This window comes from Lytechinus variegatus, chromosome 2 (assembly GCF_018143015.1).
Source record: "Lytechinus variegatus isolate NC3 chromosome 2, Lvar_3.0, whole genome shotgun sequence".
Taxonomy (NCBI): Eukaryota; Metazoa; Echinodermata; class Echinoidea; order Temnopleuroida; family Toxopneustidae; genus Lytechinus; species Lytechinus variegatus.
Window position 1 is genome coordinate 72,696,997 of NC_054741.1, and position 21,634 is coordinate 72,718,630.

The 21,634-nt window shown below is 35.1% G+C and overlaps 2 protein-coding genes across 5 annotated transcripts in view; one reads left to right on the forward strand and one right to left on the reverse strand.

Moving 5' to 3' along the window:
- Positions 1-981: 981 nt before the first annotated feature.
- On the reverse strand, positions 982-14,695 carry LOC121408940 (Meckel syndrome type 1 protein-like). 4 transcript variants are annotated; one of them, XM_041600668.1, is made up of 15 exons: positions 14,592-14,695; positions 13,149-13,261; positions 12,548-12,711; positions 10,908-11,128; positions 9,567-9,670; positions 7,976-8,116; positions 7,462-7,504; positions 6,881-7,108; positions 6,426-6,531; positions 5,794-5,864; positions 3,777-3,963; positions 3,322-3,538; positions 2,543-2,602; positions 1,969-2,006; positions 982-1,518 (listed from the first exon to the last, which is right to left on the reverse strand). In XM_041600668.1, exons 2-15 carry the CDS (start codon positions 13,223-13,225, stop codon positions 1,457-1,459), a joined length of 1,719 nt encoding a protein of 572 aa, XP_041456602.1. In that variant the 5' UTR covers positions 13,226-13,261; positions 14,592-14,695; the 3' UTR covers positions 982-1,456. The 4 variants fall into 4 exon arrangements, with proteins under 4 accessions (XP_041456602.1, XP_041456599.1, XP_041456600.1 ...); XM_041600665.1 differs by having other exon boundaries at positions 10,908-11,131; XM_041600666.1 differs by having other exon boundaries at positions 10,908-11,131; positions 13,149-13,280; positions 14,592-14,673.
- Positions 14,696-19,702: 5,007 nt separating this feature from the next.
- Positions 19,703-21,634, forward strand: part of LOC121408942 (nuclear receptor corepressor 1-like) — a 76,869-nt gene continuing 74,937 nt past the window's right edge. The window contains exon 1 of the mRNA XM_041600672.1: positions 19,703-20,038. Within this exon, the coding sequence (XP_041456606.1) occupies positions 20,013-20,038 (26 nt within the window). The 5' untranslated portion in view covers positions 19,703-20,012. The remainder of the gene's footprint in view (positions 20,039-21,634) is intronic.

Sequence of the window (21,634 nt, forward strand, 5' to 3'; positions counted from 1 at the left end):
ATACTTCTGAACGCAGAACATTCTTATTTCTTTTAATTAAAAAAAATGTATTGCACAACTGAATTCATAATTGAAATTAAGATAGAATAATTTTTTATCAGAAAAATTTAAAATTTGGTGGTACTTTACCCTGCACCTAAAGTTGAATCAGTACTAGTGATAATAATAATACAAGTACATTTCCTTACGGGCAGTTTGCCATTATCAGATCACATTCTGTTTTTTCGTCTATTTCAATTAGTGATACTAAATAAGCTCTGAAATAAATCTCACTATCCCTCAATATTTTTTTTTCAAAATAATAAAAAAATGTTGAAGGGGCCATCATGCCCCCCCCCCCCCGAGGGTTAGGGTTATTATTTTTTTTTGTAATAAATAACCAGTGGTGCCCCGTGCCCTATTTCAACAAGATGAGCCAGCATCTTTATTCACTTCATATTACACACAATACAGCCAGCTGCTTGGTTTCCCTTGCATTCAACTAAAAAACAAGTTCTCAACCTATTTTGACCAGAAAATTGATTAAATTGACATTTTACAAATGGTATTTGTGTACTTACTGGCACAAGAAAAATACTGGGCAGACTTACAAATAAACCCAACTGTACTGCCTTTCACAGGTAACGATGAAAACTAAATATGGGAAAGGAGCAACGGTCTCCAGCTCCCATGGCAGATGCTCAGACCAAAGCATTTAAATGTATATGGTAGTTTTCATCAAGGCATATGCAGTGTGCATAGCTTTTCGGGTTTTTATCATTAAGCTGCCTTATTTTTTAAAGCAAGTATTTATAATAACGATAATAATAACAGTATATTTACCCAGGGTTGCCACTTCAGTTCATAAAACTGTTCTCCCAGCAGGCCCTGATATTATCATTACCCAGCTAAGCTAGGCTACCTATTCAGGTGCACACAGCTTTTTGAGGAATTACTTCCTGCCGGTACCCATTTACCTCACCTGGGTCGAGTGCAGCACACTGTGGATGAATTCCTTGCTGAAAGAAATTACGCCATGGCTGGGATTTGAACCCACGACCCTCTGTTTCAAAGTCAAGAGACTAATCTACTGGGCCACGACGCTCCTCTTATCAGTATTATTGGTCATGTGATCTATATCAGGCAGGACAAATTGTCAACGCTGTAATCATCCTGTGAAGTCGTTTGAGTCAGGGATCCATACAAAACACACCAATGCTAATACCTGAATGTACATCAATATCATCTCAGAGTCATCTTTAAAATGCTCCTTGTAACTTAATACACATCTACCGGTAATCAATTATCAATTTTCCTCTGGAACATGATCATTTCTTCTACCGTCATCTGAAAGGATCCATCTTTTCCAAGGAAAGAAATATCCTCTTCCAGACCATTTCACACTGGGTTATATTTTGGTTCATGTCCACTCAAACATTATTCCTTCAGATGTTTTCAACTGTTCCATTATAAAGTTTCATATTTTTGTTAATGTATCCTTGGCATTCTGCATTCTCCTCCTTGCTTTCTGGAACAAATCTGGAAAAAAAAAGTTTTACAAGTTAGTGTTTCCTTTTTCTCTTTATTCTTATCAGCAAAATAATTTACAATCATCGTTTCTGATGTTAATAAAAACATTTGTGTCTTTAATACTCCACACTTTGTAGTATAACTAAATCCAGTAACTCTTTGGCTCTTTTATATAATAACATCTTGATGATTATCCCCTTATAGTGCTTAATAAATTGGAACAACTCAGTGTTTCACAGATATTTCTATTACCCGGGTACAGTTCAAAAGGGAATGGGGGATGAAGACTTTACAACAAATTGTTAAAATGGACAAGTCAACAGTGCACATCTCACATCAAATACCTTCTATTCTAACACCAAAGATTCAACTGCACCTTTAAAATGCAGTTTGTATTTGGATGTGATGATACGTCATTGATAACAAGGAGAGATTGACTAAGACAATGAGTGTACTTACCCATGACACTTGCTACGGATGCCTGCATTGTCATTCCACTGCAAGGGAAGAAAATATCAACTTCAGTTTCAACATTCAAAAGCTTATGAGAGTTGAAAATGATGTATGATATTTGTATGTTTTTACATGTATATATTATTGAAAGAAATAAATGAGAGTATTTCCACTCACCCTCAATACAATAGTAATAATACAGTTGTGTAATAATATCCTGGTTATAAAGGTAGGCACATCTTCAAAGGTTTACATATTTTATTAAAAACTACAGTTTTTCTGGGACCTAAGTTGTAGTTCAATTGATTTATCCTTATTCTTCTCTCTGCTTGGGATTCTTCAGTTTTTTATTTCTCAGTTGTGGTGTATGCTATTTCTCAGTTGTGGTGTATGCTATCTAGGAAAAACTTGTCAAGCCACAAGTGGAGCAAGCACCATGAAATGCAAGAATTAAGAATATGAAAACACAATATCTGACATAAAATACCATAAAAATTATATTTAAAATTTAAATAATATAAAACTTGATAACACTCAAAATACCTTTAATTTTCCCTTTGTGATTCACTACTGAACTCACCCTAATTTGTCAATCAAAGTTCCAACATTCTTCCGTTTTGATGTCTGATCCATGAAAGCCCTGTAAACACAAGGAAAATATAATGTTGAAATTGTTAGCGACACAGTTTGTATCCATTTGTTTGAATACCAGTTGTCCAGTTTTCAGGTCATCTGATACATCTAAGCCAAAGTGATACAGTTATTTCAAATAGCATAATAGTTCCTAGATCCTTAACAATGTGTAACAACGCTTAAAAATATATATCATTTTTATCATTACACAAGATTCATGATTTAAACCCAATAGAAAGATAAATGATTTTCCACTACTCTATAGAACATTCACGCAATTTTGCCACATTCCACAAGGATTACAGTATGCTTCAAAACAATCCTCTATGTGATAACAGATCAAAGTCTCACTGTAATATCTATTTTATATTAATATATATTTTCGATTATTTTGGGGGGATAGTTTTATCATATACGAAACACCACAAGTGTCAAGGATGGCAATCAGTATCATACAAGACATGTGAATAAGTATGTTATTACAGATTATTATTTTAAGTTTAGTGTTCAACATTTGGTGTTCGTGTTGGGCTGATATTTTTCATCAGCACAACACCAAACTTGAAATGAGGCTAGTCCTGAAATGAATCTAGCTTAGTATTGAGCTGTCAAAAAGATTTGAATCATTTTTTATGAGCCCACATTAGGAGTTAAGGGAGACATTCTGAATTGTGCTCTGAAGACTGACACCAACACCAAACTTGAAATCACCAATCAAGCCCCTACCTGCTCTGTTGCATGAGATTCAGTTTGACTGTCACACTCCCTGTTGTCTCAGTCATGAGTCCAAACCGACTAAGCACCTTCCCATCGTGAGTGAGCGGTACCGACACATAGCTCGGGTCTTCAAGCTCCGGGGATCCACCAATGAAAAAACGCCTCATTTCATCATACGAGCTCCTTCCCAACGGTCGCCACATGTTCACATCAAAAGAGTAGGTACCTATTACACGCAGGAATATGAAGGAATATGAAGGCATATGAAGAAATATGGGGATACATTATAGAACTTCAAAAGGAATGGAGCGGTTGTACATCAGCATCACTATACTGTTAAAAAGTCAACATTTTGTTCGGCTCATGATTTTAATGGTGAATCAATTGTTGTTCATTCAGTTCTCCAGGAAGAACAAAGGCAATCTTGTTTACCATGAACAAAGGCTTAAATGACCTCTACATACCAGGATTAGGGGGTAGAGTGATGCACCCATAGCCTTCAGTCCTATACCTCTGCCAGGAATCTAGTGATAGGACCTCTAGGAATAGTTGAGGCCACTTAGGAAGAGTATCCTGGTCCTCCTCTGTAAAATCTTTCATCTGGTAGTATACTTCCATATCAAATGGATGGCTGAAGTAGGATGTGTATTCCTGAGGGAATCAACAGTACATCCAAATCGTCGACATTGATATTATTGATATCAATTATAGCTTAGAAAAAAAATCAGTTTCATGATGGAAAACCATTACAGGTGATTACAGGTAACTCTACTAATGTTGAATCTCTAAGGATCACAGATATCTGTTCGTCTTAGGCAAACTTTGACTTAAAAGATGTTATTATCACTTGTTTTGCACATTCTAGTCTGAAATAATGCTTCACATTAGGTGATTATTTGACTAGTGGAAGGTCAAATGTTGAATATACTGTACTGATGTAATACACTAATTTTCTCCAAGAGTATAAGTTTTCATTTATAATTAAAAAACTTTCATGTTGTTTATGTTGAAATATTCATTTTGTGATCATTACCTCATGGTTTTATTATAACAGTCTTTTTAAATATGGATAAATCAAACTATATATTATTTCATGGGTATAATAGAGTAAAAAATATTGAAGTAATAAATATTAAAATGAATAATTAAGTTATCAAACGTGTAAGTCACCTTTTACGCATTTTAATTGACAAAAGACTTGCATGGAATAATCATATAAAGAACGTAAAAAAAAATATCCAAGATTTCAATCTACAATAAAAAAAATCAGAAAACTCACTTTGAATACATACATTTTCCAATATCATCTACCTACAAACACATTATCTTTTATGACAATTGTCTGACCCAAATCACCAAAAGAACTTAGACACGATAATTTTCCAGTAAATCAGGGCACAGCGCAACCATTTTATCACATTCTCTTTTTTTCCAGGAAAAACACAACCCATGTCTTGCTCAGGCCTTGTCTTGCATTTCGGACAGCGCCATCTATCATGTGTGAGCCTACAGTCAGTACAACAATGGCTGACAGTGAAATACTGTCTGTGTACGTTCACTACAATAGACTACGTGCAACTACCATTGGGGAGGCAGCTGCATGTATTTAATATTGGGTCTCCCAGATCCGGATAAATCCCTTATTCGGATTGCTGCTGGTCCCAACATGTCCGGATAAGAGGTTTTGGACTGTTTTCGAAATGTTCATTTTCTTACAGATTGGCCCACACTCCTAAACTTTTCGTGAAATTCAATTTTCTTCATATCTATCAACTCAGCTGCTACTTCTGTGCAATATTACTTTTTAAACATAAAAAAAATATACTCCATAATACACTATAGTCTCCAGCTGATTGGAATGATCTTGCAATGGAAATAAGATCAATCAGTTAAACAAATGGTTTTAGCAGGAAATTTAGACTATATTTAATCAATAAATTGTGAAAGCAAAGATTTTTATTGCCCTAGTGTGTTTATGTGTTGGGTTTATCTGGTTTAATGTGTTTTCATTTTCATATTCACTGTGTAAATATCAAATGACCTCAATTATTGAATTTCATATTGGCACTTAAATTAGCATATATACTACATTTGTAATTTTAATGTGACTTATTTTAGTTATATAAGGGTGATCATCTTGACAAACCTTGATAGGTTTTTATGACCACCCAATTATGATATTGTATTATTTTTTGTTTTATCTTAGATTTTCTGCCTTATTACTGTACAATGTATTTGTTATTATTTCATTCTATACTTTGCACCGATTTCTATTGGAATTGAAAAAAAAAACATTGAATTGAATTGATCATTACTAAAAACAGAAATGATCATTGAATTGAATTCATTATACAGGGACACTGTTACATGAAAACCATGTATAAAAGGTCACAATGGTTTGTAAATTATTAACTACATATAAAAAGAAGAGAAGAAAAAGAAGAAGAAGAGAAATAAAAAAGATAGTATTATCATACTCACTCTATCAATTTCCTTTGTATAACAGGTTTGTGTTACTCCAGATAACATCTGAGCCCTATCAGCTTCCCAATCTGATCAAGAACAATGATAATGACAAAGCAAAAATTACAAACTGCAGTAGCAATCCTGTTTAGAACATTAGTAATAGAAATACTAGACATTTATATGTTATCGATCTAGAAATAATCTATTCCAAGGTGAACTAGCATTTATTCACCTGCTTCAGCTCATAGTATGATTTACACGTCTAAAGTATACATTGACAAAAAAGACTTTGGTTTCGATACCATCATATTAAAATCTAGATGTTCTTTCTGAAACCTCCAAAAATCAGATTTTTGCAAATAAATAAATGCTTTGATTGGAGTTTGTCATTACTGGGCAATTCATGAAGTAAAAGATGAAACAAATACAAAGTTTATTTGGGAGAATGACTAGAAAAAATAGAGAGAATTCATTTTATTGAAATTAATATGTATTCATTACAAGTACTATTATTATTTTACTGAAAAATAAGCAATATACTAGTTTGCTTGGGGCTGAATGCGTAGTAGTTAAACCCCCAATAAACCACCATTTAGAAGTTATGATAACAAGTCACCAAGATTAAACATTTATTTCATATAACTTACGTCTAGGTAATTCCACAAAGTAATGTACGTAGAGACCATCATACTCAAAGTTCTTGGCTGATACTATCTCACCAAGAATACACAACCTCAATGTACTTGGTGGCACCTGTATGGTATACAAAAAAACAGCAGACAATCTCAAAGTAACGTCATACAGCATAAAATATAGGTCATCAAAGGTATATAAAGTTTGTAAATGCAACAAGCCTACCGGTACTTAAAGCTTACTATTTTGGAAGGTCCAAAAAGGTGTTGATGTTTCAGCTGGTCAGCAGCAATATAACAGCAAAACTAGGATGCTATGGGGTCTTTTGTTTTTATTCAGGTCAAACATGCTATCTAATTCACTATTCAAGCTAAAAATGCCTTTAAAATGTTAAATAAGACTTACTGACAAAGAGAAAATTACAAAATAAAAAAGGAGCAAACAGGGCATTATTAGAGAAGACCCATACCTGCTCAAAGTCTTGGCCTACGTAAGCTGTGATGATGTCTGTATGTCTCTGGAGAAGTTCATGGTACATCTTATTCTCCTTGGCTTGTTCCTTAGAACTCATAGCAGTAGATGCTAATGTCAAACTGTACTGGAATGTATCCCTCCCTCCCGTGTCAGTCACGATGGTATAAGGCTCTCGATGATGAGTGAAGTCAGGGGATACGGTGATTACTCCGCCCATAGATACCTGTGATAGAAATGGACACACTTACTTTATATCTATACAATGCCTATTCAAAAATTATATAGTATGTACTCGTTTTTTCCTGATTTTTAAAAGATTACTATACCATTGGTCTACAATAGATTTGTCTTTGTTCTAAATCTAATATAGATTGATATATATGGGCACTGTACCCGTTAGTCTGTACCCCTTCCCAACAAACTCACACAAATATAAGCACAACCATACATTCACACAAACACACTATATCTCTCTTTCCCTCTCTCTCTCTCATTTCCCCACTCTCCCTCCCTCTACAATATCCACCTGGTGCAATAACAAAAGCAACACCAATTAAGATGTGATGATAGTCTTACCTTGATGGTACACAAAGTGCATTCATCTTCTTCTCTGGGTTCACTGAAAAGAGAATTCATAAGTGAAAAAATGCTAAAGTGCACATCTAAATTAAATTCTAAAAATACATGCACAAACCTTTATTTGGTTTTATAATCTCCAAAATCTCAAACAAACCATTTTTTTTTAATTCTGGAAAGTCACGTCCGACATGCTTTCTCACATGGCACAGTACATCAGCTTTTACATCACTGTCGGTATTCATGTGGTTTACAACTGAAGTTAATTAGTGTAAGAATAATTCTAAAATCACATTAAGAATCAAAGTCCAACACCACATACTTCATGACACAGGTAGAGCTTAAATTAATCCAAGACCCTCAATGCTTTGGAAGTCATATTCAATGTCTCTTTCATTGACCTTGGATATTTTAAACTCCCCCCCCCCCATTGCTGCTGCTGCACAATCACACACCATAGCACTAGAAAATGAGCACTGACATAATTAAACACTAAATAAGCAATTATACATACCTATCCATGATACCAAGATCAGCCATGATATACATGGTGTTTATAGGTGTATCAATGACATGAGAACTCTTTTTCTGTTCCTCTGAAGGGCTTTCAACCACTAAATTAGTCCTCCTTTGCATCAGCATTGGATCACCTTGTCTACATATTCAATGGTAAAGTGAAGAGAATGAGAAATGTAGTACAATTCTTCAAATAAAGAATCAGTGTAAACATACTTTCTTCAATCAAGAATTGTAAAATCGTAATTACTGGTATATTCCGTGTTTGCCCCATTATACAACATAATGTCATATTTCAAAGCAACTTTTCTTTTATTCTTTTTTTTTTCTTTGGTAGCTAAAATGCTTCGGGCTTTCATGACGGGATTCCTGCAAAAAAATATGGAAATATACATAGCTCTTGCTAAAGTGCCTTATCTATCTTCATGTTAACTACCATAATAATAATCATAACAGTATATTCACCCAGGGTAGCCACTACAGTTCATAAAACTGTTTCCCTGCGGGCCCTGCTATCATTTATTACCTGACTAAGCTAGGCTACCTATTCAGGTGCACACCATAGAAACCTGAATTCTGATCGCCCTGTTACCATGAAAGTATACCATAATGGCAAAGTAACCATAATTGTATTTCTTATGAAATGGAACCAAGAACCCATTAATAGGGACAGTGATTTTCCGTTTCAAAAAATGGCCTTTTCCGTTTCAGAAAATCTCAAATTCCGTTTCAGCACGTCAGAAAACGGAAATTCCGTTTCCCCATAGACGTTGTACACACGGAAAAGTGACAATTCCGTTTACACATTCAATAGCAAAATCAAAGCGCATACACTCGCACTGGCCAAAATTTATATCTGCTACTGTACCAACAACACAATAGAATCCGTTCTAATCGGATCTATGCTGGTGTATTTAATGATTTTTCAAACTGATTTAGCATGCATACATCCTCACCTTTCACATGATTAGCATTATCTTACGGTGAAATTAAATTTCATCGATAATTTTGGGTTTTTTGGGACATCGTTGTCATCAGTCAACGACTTTCGCCAATCCGCCAACTTGGATTTAAAGACCATGATATCGTGCTGTTACATCTTCAAACGTAGAGGGCAGCAACACACGACCGTGCAGTTGAGCGATCTGAAGCGATGTGAAGCTCAACCCGGCCGGCCGGGTACGATCGCGGGGTACTATCGAGTGTGCTGATGTCGAGAGCAGTCACGATGTGTGAATTGTCATGATTGTAGCGAAGTGAGATCGTGCTTTCTGGGGTTTTGTGGCCATTTGATATTCTCATTTTGTTGTTATTTTGGAGTAATTTCTGTTGCTATTCTGTGTATTTTGAGGGAAAATACGTTTTCCGTGATTTTCCGTTTGAAATGCCACTTTCCGTTTCAAAAGGCCTTTTCCGTGAATTCCGTCCGTTTTCCGTGATCGCGGAAAATCACTGTCCCTACATCAAAAATAGAGCACTATAACCAAGTAAAAATATCGTTTTTCCTAAAATGGCTTCAGTGTAGTAGCTATTCAATCTGACTTTGTCAGTAAGGTGGAAGAAGAACCAATTGGTCTTAAAGTACTCACACATCTCTCTTTTTTCTCTCAATCTTCTTTCTTCTCCGTACATTTCTCATCTTCTCTGCGAGAAACGAAGCTTCCTCATTTGGCGAGGTGGTTGCAAGACTTTCCTACAATAAAAAAAAATCATTTATCAGTCAATGAATTCTTGGTAATATCAATAAACTACTTTAAAAGCTGTTATTTTTGCGTACAGAATATTTCGCGAATCGCGGGGGTCCCGACATTTTCGCGGGTTGTTAAATTCGCGATCGGAAGATGTACCATACACATAGAGAATATACATCTCTATGACCATACATTTCCACAGCATTTCAAAGAAGAAAAACTAGAGCAATTCATGTGGAAATATCTACACTCCTCTAAGTCACTGTGCTGATATGTCTTTTGTACATAAATATGTCCCTGTAAAAACAGTTACAAATTGTGGAAAAGTGGCTTAAATTTCACTTTTTTAACCTTTAGATCTAAAAATTCATCATGCCACAGGATCTATAGGGTAAAGCAATCTTTGGAATTTGTGTTTTGTTCGATTCACTTTTCAAAAAGTTGGTAAAAAGTGCAAAATTGTGGAATTTAGTGAACAGAATGTTCACCTAAAATATTCCCGTCATGTGACTTATGAATATTAATGAGTATGCAAATAGCTACCAATACGTGTGTATAGAGTCAATCAGATGACAATAAAATCAAATTGCTTCATGGAAAATACATTTTAATATTACAGTGAGTGTATAAATATTGATAAAATAATGTTAGAAAATAGTTTAGGCCCTGATTTTGTTTGAGAAATTAAAAAAAGTGAAATTCTAGCTAACTTTTTGAATCAATAACTGTACTTTCTAAGCCTTATTTTTTGTACATATAGAGGTGCATATCTCAATTCTTTCATTCTGCGGGATATTTTCAATAGCAAAGCTTTGCTGTTGGGGGCATTGGCGCTGACTAAGAAATGTGTCAAAATTTTCGCGTGTTGTTAAATTCGCGGCCGATCGGCAATTCGCGAAATCCGCGAAAATAAAACCCCCGCGAAAATAACAGCTCCTACAGTATCATATGGGCTATTCCACGGTTACTCACGTTACATTTGGAGACACCTTGACTCATACTTGGAGCTGTAACTCCATTATTATTGATAGGAACTAAACATCTCCGTATCACAACAAAGTACACAGTCTGACTATCCTTTGTATAAAAACAAAACTTGGGAAATTCTATTATGCTCCTGGCAAATCTTTGGAATGTGTCGGTTACTCACGTTACAGATTTGTCCCAACCTGTGGAATTGCCCATATCATGACTTCAGTAGCTTATAACAGAATTTACCATTGATACTTCCAGTCTTACCTCTTCCCTATGGGTGAAGCTATCATAATCAGTATAGGTAAAAAGACGCTTGGTTATTCTGCCTCCTTTGGCCTTCTGTTCCTTAATTTCACTGAAGTATTTTTGCTCAAGCGGACACTCGCAAGATGCCTCATTGGAGTATAGCTGCACCTCCCGTCGGCTGAACACTTTCTCCTGCCAGCTGAATACATAAACCTCCTCATTTGATGTGTTTGGCTTTTCTGCTTGGAGAAGAGTATAAGAATGTAATTAATTGGTAGAGTGGTGGCGGGAGGGGTGGTGGTAGTAGTAGTGGTGGTGGTGGAGATCCAGGTGGAGGAGGTGATAGTGAAACTGACGTCAAAGACGATGATGATGATAGTGACAGAATTACCACTGATGATGATGATGATGATGACAGTGGTGGTGGTGGTGGTGGAGATGCAGGTGGAGGAGGTGGTAGTGGTGGAGATGATGATGATGATGATGAAACTAATGTCAGACGATGATGATGATAGTGACGGTATTGCCACTGATGATGACGATGATGGTGGTGGTAGTAGTGGTGGTGGTGGAGGTGGTAGTGGTGGTGATGATGATGATGATGATGATGAAACTGATGTCAAAGATGATGATGATGATAGTGACGGTATTGCCACTGATGATGACGATGATGGTGGTGGTAGTAGTGGAGGTGGTGGTGGTGGAGATGCAGGTGGAGTTGGTAGTGGTGGTGATGATGATGATTGTGACGGTATTGCAACTGATGATGATAATGACAATGATGGTGGTGTTGGTGATATTATCGTGATGATTGCTAGGATATAGGTAATGGCAACATTGTTGATGGTGAAATTTATGAGGATTATGTAAACAGAGGTAAATTAGAAGAAAGAATCTGTGAAATATTTCATAAGTTATCATGCAGAAACCAACTTGCATATATAATGAGCTGTGACCTTTGACCTGTGGTCTCCGATTTCAAACCTAGCCTGTATTTTGGTGTCATCTACCTACACGCCAAAAAAAAATTTAATCCATTGAATATTTTAAAGCAAACATTTTTAAATCTGTTGAATATTTTATAAGTTATTATGCGGAAATCAACTTGCATATTTAATGAGCTGTGACCTTTGACCTGCGGACTCTGAATACAAACTTAGCCTGTATTTTGGTGTCCTCTACCTACACACCCAAATTTTAAGTGGGGGGATGGAAAGACGGACAAAAGGACAGACAGACAGGGGCAACGTGTAATGCCCCCTCCGGACTTCATCTGCGGGAGCATAAAAACTAACCTAGTTACATCAACATATGGATATACATGTTATACAGAATGAAAACAAAATAAAGCCTATGGGACACAACATCTTACATATATAATAACCAGTTTGTGAAATAGAGTTCAATAATCAATTTATTAATTTTAGAAGATCATGGAAAAATCATTTTACATTCTCAGCCAAAATTGGTCAAAACCCCCCCCCCAAAAAAAAAAAAGTGTTGATGTGAATTACCAGTAAATGATAATGTTTTAGCAATATTGTGGGGTTTTTTTATCTATTCTTGAATGAATAAATACATTAAATGAATTAACGAATAACATTAACAGAATAAAAACAATCTACAGAAACAACAGTTATAACTTTGTTTTTTCTTACCTTCTTTTGATGTGCTCCCTTCTCCTCCAGCAGCACTGGTTTTCTTGCTTAGAGTCTTCAAGGGTATCCCTTCTTGGCCTTCTGCTCCATCTTCATTCTTATTACCTCCTGGTGCTATGGCCTTAGGTACCAGACTTGCTCCTGTTACTCTCTTCAAATGCACTCTGTGAGAAACAGTAAAATGGACATGTGACAAATTAAATGCACTGTTAATTTGTGAAATAAGCATCAATAAAAATCTGAATATTTCAACAGATTACTTTCTGGACTGTGATTGAGAAATAAGTTTCAACTTTGCTCAAGCCTCAAATCTTAGTTAGAGTTAATCTAGTTTATTAATGGTTTTATTTTGCCTTGGCTGCACTCCACATATACAATGTATATTTTACTGGAATTTTTTTTTAAGTAAAATGTTTAATGCTAAGGGCCTGATGTTACATTACTAATATTTCCTTGCATCACTTCATTACAGTGTATACATACATGTACATATTGTCATATTCGCTACATATACATGCCATTAATATCATTATAATTACTATCTAATGACCAAAAATATTTCAAAGAAAGGAAATATCTATTACTTTTCATAAAAACCTACCTGATCTTGAGGTTTTTAACAGGATCTAGAGATCGATAGTAAGATGATCCGAAATCCCCAGCAGAATTATCTCCCATGATGCAACATCAATAAGAGTAAATATACATAAACATCTGAAATGAAACCAGTTCACTATAAAACATAAAATAAAGGCAACTTTGTTATACAAATAACTTGATTTTTCACCAACATCTTTTCTGAATTCACTCACATACAATATAATGAGTTCAACACACTTTATCAACTTGCTCCCTGAAACCAGCCACGCCTTGTCAAATCTATAAACAAACAACACATGCTCAAAATGTTGAATGACCCCACTTGCACACTGATGTGGTAAAAAAAATTGTATTAAATATTGACATTTATCACTTACTTAGTCTTTAATTAAGTCAGTCACAGTACAGAAAAAAAATTATTTCAAACAAGAATATTGCATAAGGGTTAGCACTAACACTATATCTATATTTATATAAATTCACATTTTAGTTAAATAATTACCATTATTATCAGTAATTATTTAGAAAATGAAATGTAAACTTTATATAAATAATTATCATTTGTTAAATAGTAATTTTTTCGATTGTTAGAACGGCGACTCATGACATAGCTCACCTACGAAACATCATCACGAAGCAAGTCAATGGTCAAGCCCATTGTATTACGCAGCGTGGGAAGATTTTGCAGTTACTAGCATGAGATCGGTCTGGTAAGAAACTGCTCATAACTCATCTTATTAATAGTATTAAGTTTAAAATTTTATTTGTTTATACGCATTAGGTGTATTCATAATTCTGTTTTTTTTAATGAAACAACTGGCTTGTGACTGAGGGGAGATGAATCGCAAGGTAGTCATAAGCCTCGACACCGCATACCTCGCGATCCGATCTGCGACTCACGCATGCGCTTTTTGGCATAGCAACTGAGCTGAGAAAGTGTGCTTACTACTGCGCATGCGTGTTGTTTATCATAGACATATGCGCGCCGTGCAACTCTGCTGTCTGATTGACTGGAAGTTGGATTGAGCTTGTGATCCAGTCATTAAGGATTCGACATGTCAAATCCTAGTTAAAGTTCTGATTTTCCTTGCGACTTGTCTCTGTCCGGTCTGCGACTCTGAAGCTGACAACTGCTGTGAAGTCACATCTTCCCTCACTCGGTCACAAGCCAGTCGCCAACCAGTCGGGTCGTAAGGTGTGCGGTGACCTTGGGGCTTAAGACGGGGCCTGGGCCCTGGCCCTGCCCTGGGCTCCGGCTCCCTGGGTTACCACACATCGAAACTAACGTATGGGACAACGCATTCCAATTCCACTTTACCCTATCTGCCCATTATATCTTAATTTCGACCATTCTCTTGAATTATTTATTTCAAAGTAACCAATTCACAGATCGTAACAATGTCAATTTCCCCTAAGGCTTTATAGTTCTATATAAAAACGTTACCTGCGTGCTAACAGTTGGTTGTCTGGCCTTTCCAATTTCATCAAAAATTACCTCAAAAATGTTCCTAGATCCGCTAGCTAGGCAAACATAGTTAGCCCGCATGGTGGCAGCATAGCAGTCTTGAAGCAGATAAGATCCAACATACAGACAGACTAATCTTTTAATCCAAAGTAGGTTAGAATTTCAAAATGTATGATTGTTCCATCCATTGCCTCGGACCACTCGGTCATTTATTTAGGCTTGTTTTTTAAGGATAAATTTCAGAGGAATATTATAGGTCTATCTTATTGGAAGTTAAACAATAGTTTGTGTTTTGATAAAGATTATATGCAACATTTTGAGGGCAGAAATTAAATCTGCCATAGATCAGGGAAAGAAAGAGTTTTCAGATGTCAGAGCTCTTTGGACTTCGTTAAAATGAAAATTCGTGCAATATCAAAGAAATTCACCAAAGGTAAAGCCCAGAAAACCGAAGGAAAAGTTGACAGAAATACAGAAAGATATTGAGAAAATCGAACAACTTTTAATCATCTGGGTAATCATCTCTCCAGATAATGACATTATGCAAAATTTGGAACTGAAAAGAAACGAAATTAAATTACTGAAAAATCAAAAGGTTGTTGGCTTAAAGATGTGATCGCGCGCTAAATTGGTTTGAAGAAAGTGAAATCAATGAAAATTATTTTAAACAATTATTAGCATACGACCAGAAAAAAATCATATGAGGCCCTATAGACAAATAAAAGGTAGGAGATCGAGAAATTACTGATCCAAAGCAAATTTTGAAAGAAATGAAGAATCTTTATCAAAATCTATACTCACAGCAAGAAAAAATCATGAAACAGATGATCTTTTTTGTAACATGTCTCACCTAAACATGAATGAGGATAGTAAGAAATCTTGTGATGTTAATTCTACTCTGCCTATTTATGTGGAGTACCACAGGGTAGATTAGGCCTACCGTGGTCTTCTTTTTATTACATATATTAATGACATTAAAAAAAAAAGTTCAATTTTACTAACATTTGTATTGTTTGCTGACGATTCGAACATTTTCTTTTCTCATGTTTACGTAAACCAACTTGTAAGAATTGTAAACTCAGAACTTATACATGTCACTGACTGGATTAAGGCGAATAAACTATCACTTAACTTACAAAAGACGAATTTCATGCTTTTTAGTAACAGAATAAATACAATTCCTGATAACATAATTTTTGACAATATTGTTCTTGAAAATGTTTCAGAGACCAGATTTTTTGGGGTTACTATTGATAATAAGCTATCATGGAAACCACACATCAATAATATATGCATAACAATTTCAAGAAACATCGGAATTATCAACAAACTCAAATATTTCTCCCATCTCACACTTTACTTACACTGTATCATACATTAATATTACCATACATTAATTATGGCATTTTGGCATGGGGTTGTGCAATCCAAACACAATTACAAAGAATACTGTTGCTGCAGAAGAAGACTCTTAGAAAAAAATTTCAAACCCAATTCAGATCACACACAGATATACTATTCTTCCAAAATAATATTATTAAAGTGAGCGATTTATATCTTTTCCAACTCGCCCAATTTATGTACAAAGTAAACAAAGATGATCTCCCAATTTTTTTCAAATATGTTCTGTAAAAACTCCTCTTTACACGATTACCCAACGAGACAACGTAACTGTTATCATCTACCCCCTACCCGTACTATATTAGCGATTCTATAGCGAAAAACTCGTTTATCTATTTTGGACCTGTGTATTGGAATTCCCTGCCCAACGGCTTAAAAGAATCTACAAACCTTAATATTTTTAAACGCAAACTTAAAAAAGATGCTCATTTGTCAATACTCCACACCAACAAGTCAAGCTAACACATAAACTAAACTAAAACTACATAATCACTTAACCTTTAACTACCAATAAATTTGTAAAAACTTTACTTATAAAAAAACAACAACACTACAACATGATACAATACATTACGACCCGTGCACCTGCATGTTCCTCTTTTCATTTGCACTTTTTATTTGCACCTCTCTTATCTCCCCCTTTCTTTCCTTTGCCACTTTTCCCTCCCTATTATGATTTTGTAAGTACTTTTTTGTGTGTGTGTTACCACTGTAATTATTATTATTTGAATTACTTTCTCTTATCTTTGTTGTCGCTTATTCTTTTTATTTTTATATTTGTGGATTACTTGTTTTAAGTTTGTCTTCTGTGTCCGTCTCGATTTTTGTATAGAGTTGTATATATAGTTTGTTTATAATCAGTATTGAAACTAAGTTTAGGGGGCTTGCCTTCTCTACAAGCTTTTGCTTTCCTTGGCAAGTCCCTCCGTTCATTTCTTGCCTTTTCTTTTCATTGATAAAATTACTGCAACAAATTGTAGTTTTGTTTAATTCATATTCAACATTTGTTACGAAATTTCATTGATTTGTCTGTGTTATCAATTATATTGAATATGTATTGTTACTTTGATTATATTTTGAAAAAAAATGTTGAACGGAAATAAATAAATCTAAATCTAATTAAATATTAGTATATCTCTATGGTTTACATAGAATTTAAAATATATTGTATTAATTTAATTTATTCATTTCACAATTGAATTAAGTACTCGTTCAGTTAATGATTTAGTTACAATTTCATTTTGTTTGAAGTATTCATTGTCATCATAACAATTTTTAATTTGTATGACTTGTATTTGTATTATTGTTAATCACCAGCGAGCATCGAATTTTCATTTCTCGATAAATTAAGAGGGGATCTTATTCTAATCCATCTCTCTCCGATCAGCCTAAAAAGGCTGAGTTTTGTAATTGATAAGTTATTTTAGGGAGTATATATTTCGAAGTCCTAACAAAAGACTAATAGGCCCTACATATTTGCTTTATAATTAAAGACGACAAGGTATCTCAAAAGGCATAAATAAATAGGTAGATTGCCAATTCGTCTATTGCCAACTCGTCCTCTCATCACAAATTCTATAGTCTATGCCATTATCCGTCCATCAACATTTCGTCTAACAATCATTAGTCCAATAACCATTTGGTCCAATCATCACTTCGTCTATGACCATTTCGTCTCAAAACCATTTGGTCTAATATAATTTTTTTTCTTTCATTTCGCCCAATTAACACTTATTCCAATTAGACCAAAATTTGGTATTATTATGAACTAAATGGCGATTGGACCGATTGGTTATTAGACGAAATGGTGAGTAGACGAAATACACCATGTGGATAGTGGAAGAATTGATGGTAGACCAAAATGATAGTAGACGAGTAATTTGACGGATTGGCAGCAATACGTATTATTGATGAGGGATGATCCTCTCTCCCATTTCACAAATCAGGGAACCTTCTCGTAATGCAATAAATATTTGACATTTTCATTTTTTTGCATAGCACTGGTGTAGCCTATATACAGATAGAAGGGTCTGAGCCATTGCCCAAAAAAGTTCTACGACCAAGAACTAAAGAAAATGAAAAGTGTAAGATATGATGTTATTTTCTGAACATCATGTCTATATTATATCTTAAAGCTAGATTCCCACGAAAAGGTGTTTTTTCTCGCTCGCTTGGGACTTATATCATGCTTACATTAAGCAACTTTTTGCTAAATTTGTTATGTTGTGCCTCCTCAAAATATTTGGGTTTTTTGTGCAACTGCGTTGAAGTAATGTGTTGTGTAGAGGATACACACCCAGGGTTTTTTTTTAATAGCAGATCTGTATAAGGTTTAAACGGCCTAATGTAAAGAGGTTCCAGGGGCTGCCGGAACCCACCCGGATAGCACTGGCATGTAGGTGGAGAGGTCTGCGCCATGGCCCAAAAAAGTTCTACAACCAAAAACAAAATGAAAAGGAGGAAAAAGAAAGAAAAGGAAAAGAGAAGATATTAAATTATGTTATTTTCTGAAATGATCATGTTTAAAATTTCTCAAAGCTAGAGGCTCATGAAAGGGTAATTTTTTTTCTCGCTTGCTTCTCTCGCTCGGGCTTATAGCAACTTTTTGCTACAAGTCATGCGCTATATACTGTGCCCCCTTTTTTTCCTCTTCTTATTTTTACTCATCACGCTACTGCCGCATAGAGGTTAGCCCTAATGCTCGCGCCTAGTCATTAAAAATCCTGTTCATACCTTGATATGACCGGGAAATTTTTGGCATTTTTTGCGGATTTCTGCAATATTACGTTTATGAAAATTACTGTTCCCTGTGTTGAAGCTGTGTGTGGACTTTCGGACAATCAAATGCACGCGACTAACCATTATGCTTATGAATATTCATTATTTGGGCTGATGATGTCATATCCCCATTTCATTCTTTTGTATTGGGGTTATATTCAAAACTTTTCTACCAAGAACTAACTGATTAAGTGCATTAGTTTTTATTGCCACAACTTATTTCATCATAATGGAGACACATCATTTGTATGAAAAAAGAATAAGAAAAAGGAAAGTGGGGATGTGACATCATCAGCCCACCTAATGAATATTCATGACGATGTGCATATAAGTGTTTTCACAAAATATTGATAAACTTTAGAATTCAACAACTTCGTTATTTGCGGGGTTATTTGTCATCCGATTTTGATGAAATTTTCAGCAGTTTGCTCTGTGAATTTTATTCTACATTATTCAGATATAAATATTTTTAGCCCGGACCATCCCTTTAAAGAGTGCACGCGTGGCCCACGTCCAAAACTGAAAAAAACCCACCCATTTAAACACGTTTTTTTTTTTTGGTCACGCATGCTTATATATTTGACTGGGTCCCCGGCTACACTATTACAATGTATTTTGGTTTTCTTTTTTGAGTATAAACAGGAATCAAATGTTTCTTGGTTTTGAATTGAAATAATATTGGATTGGGAGTTGGGACTACCCAGGATTCGAATAAATTTGGACATTTCTTTTTTTATTTATGCAGTTTTTTTTTTCAATGCTCGACGTTACAAGTGCAAGTAGCACTAAAATTTTGGCACAAAGATGTCAGCATATCTGTTTTCATTTGCAACAACATGCACGGGCAAGAACCTGATGATATCTCGCATCTCCCGAGTTCGCATTGCATTGCATGGCATGGCTGGAATAGAATGGAAGCCGTTAACTGAGCCTTCCCAGTCAATGTCCTGTTCAAATCTGGAATGGCTTTTTCAATCATTCAAATCTTATTGCAGAGTAATGCAGTTTAATCGAACTTCACATTAAAAAGATCTATGAATTTCAAACTATACACGTAATCACCCAAATAAATAATTAAGACAAAATTAATGGTGAATTTTTGATGCGAATGTATGGCTTCTCTCGTCATTCGTTGACGAACGACCAAGCATACACACCTCACATAATTTTTACACTTATGACGTCATCAACTTCGCAAGATGGCGGTAGAAAGGATAAGTCATGGCTAGTAGACATCCAACAGAAAGGTGAGAAATTACACCTATTTAATGAAATTATACAAACCCAATTTATATTACATTCCAATCTATGATATATGAGGATAGATGTGGTGTATCGAATAATGTAATTCACACTTCAGTATTGAAATAATAAGGAATTATAATCAGAAGGTCGATGGCGTTTTGGTTGAGATTGTGCGCGATTTTTGCGGTGAGTGCAGGTGAAAGGGCGAGTGCTGTTGATTGTGTAGGAAAATTATGGGACTGGCTGGGCACGGATGTCGTGTTCTGCCTTCTGAAGAGCTAAATTTGGCTCCTGAAAAATCCTGAAATTATGCCTGTTTGCATACCATTGATATTTATTCTAATAATTGATTAAATTGTCGTATGCTTCAAAGCCTTCATGCATGAATTTGACTCTTGAGCAATGTCAATGAATTGGTATCATGATGATTGGTGAATGAATGAAAAAAATGAATCGATGCCGATGGATCTGGGCTGGGTTAAGCCTCATCATGTAATGTTAGCTCGCTCGAGCATCGATAGTTTTTCATTCTCACAATCTCAGATTATCTCAGTTCCCTCCAGAGTTTTTTTTTAGTCTTATGGATCTCGTACTTGCATGTCTGCGCACCTAAAAGTTGAACCTGAATTTCTTTTTATGGCAATTTCCCCAAAGGCAAAGGCCCAAGTCTACATCTGCACATTCATGTATGCGTACATGTATCTTCGTGATTCTAGTAAAGAAGATACACGACGACCACAGACTTAACACATATATAGTATATAGAAAGATGCTTATTAAAAAATCTGACTCAAAATGGTGGAAAAATAATGAATTTGGGCCATTTCATTTTGTGAAGGCCTCAAAATGCAGCCTTTTGCATCAAAATCCCTGAATCGCATGCAAAGTGAATTGGTGCGCGGATAAGGGGTACCATTATTTGGTTCAATTTGAAAATGACCACCTGAGGTATTTCTTCCAAATTTTTATGAGATATTTGGTAAACTTACTCATAATAATGATATACATGTAAGGAACATTATCAAACTGAAACATTTTGTGAAATAAAATTAATTCATGTTAAATCTTAACTCTAATTGTTAGTTGCGCAGATTTACATGTAGGGAACACCATCATATTCCAAAGAAATTTTCAGTTGATAATTGTTTCTAAGTACAGTACAATGTATGATGGGGAACCTAAAGCTACGCACTTTGTTTACAAATGATAAAAACTGTGCCAATTTTAATATTTGAACAAATCATCTTTCACTAATTTTTGGCAAACATTCTAAAGATCATGCATGTAACCAAGAAGAAAATATCACAAATACGAGAATCCCACTGTGTTTTCCAAACACCTCTTTATTTTGCCGCCCAATGTAGAAGGGGTCCTAAAGCTATGCTATCGATTTATCATGCAAAAATAGTATTTCCTGTGCCTCAATTTCTAAAATATGTTCATAATATAGGAATTTAAAGTGAATGTAATTCCAATTTCCACACAGTTGTGGGTTTTCTCTGGATTTTAGAAATTTACTGCTGCCTCTGTATAAAAATTTGAATAGGAATCGTTCGTCGCTCTGCAGTCACAGTTCCACACAGAGAGTATGCATTTGC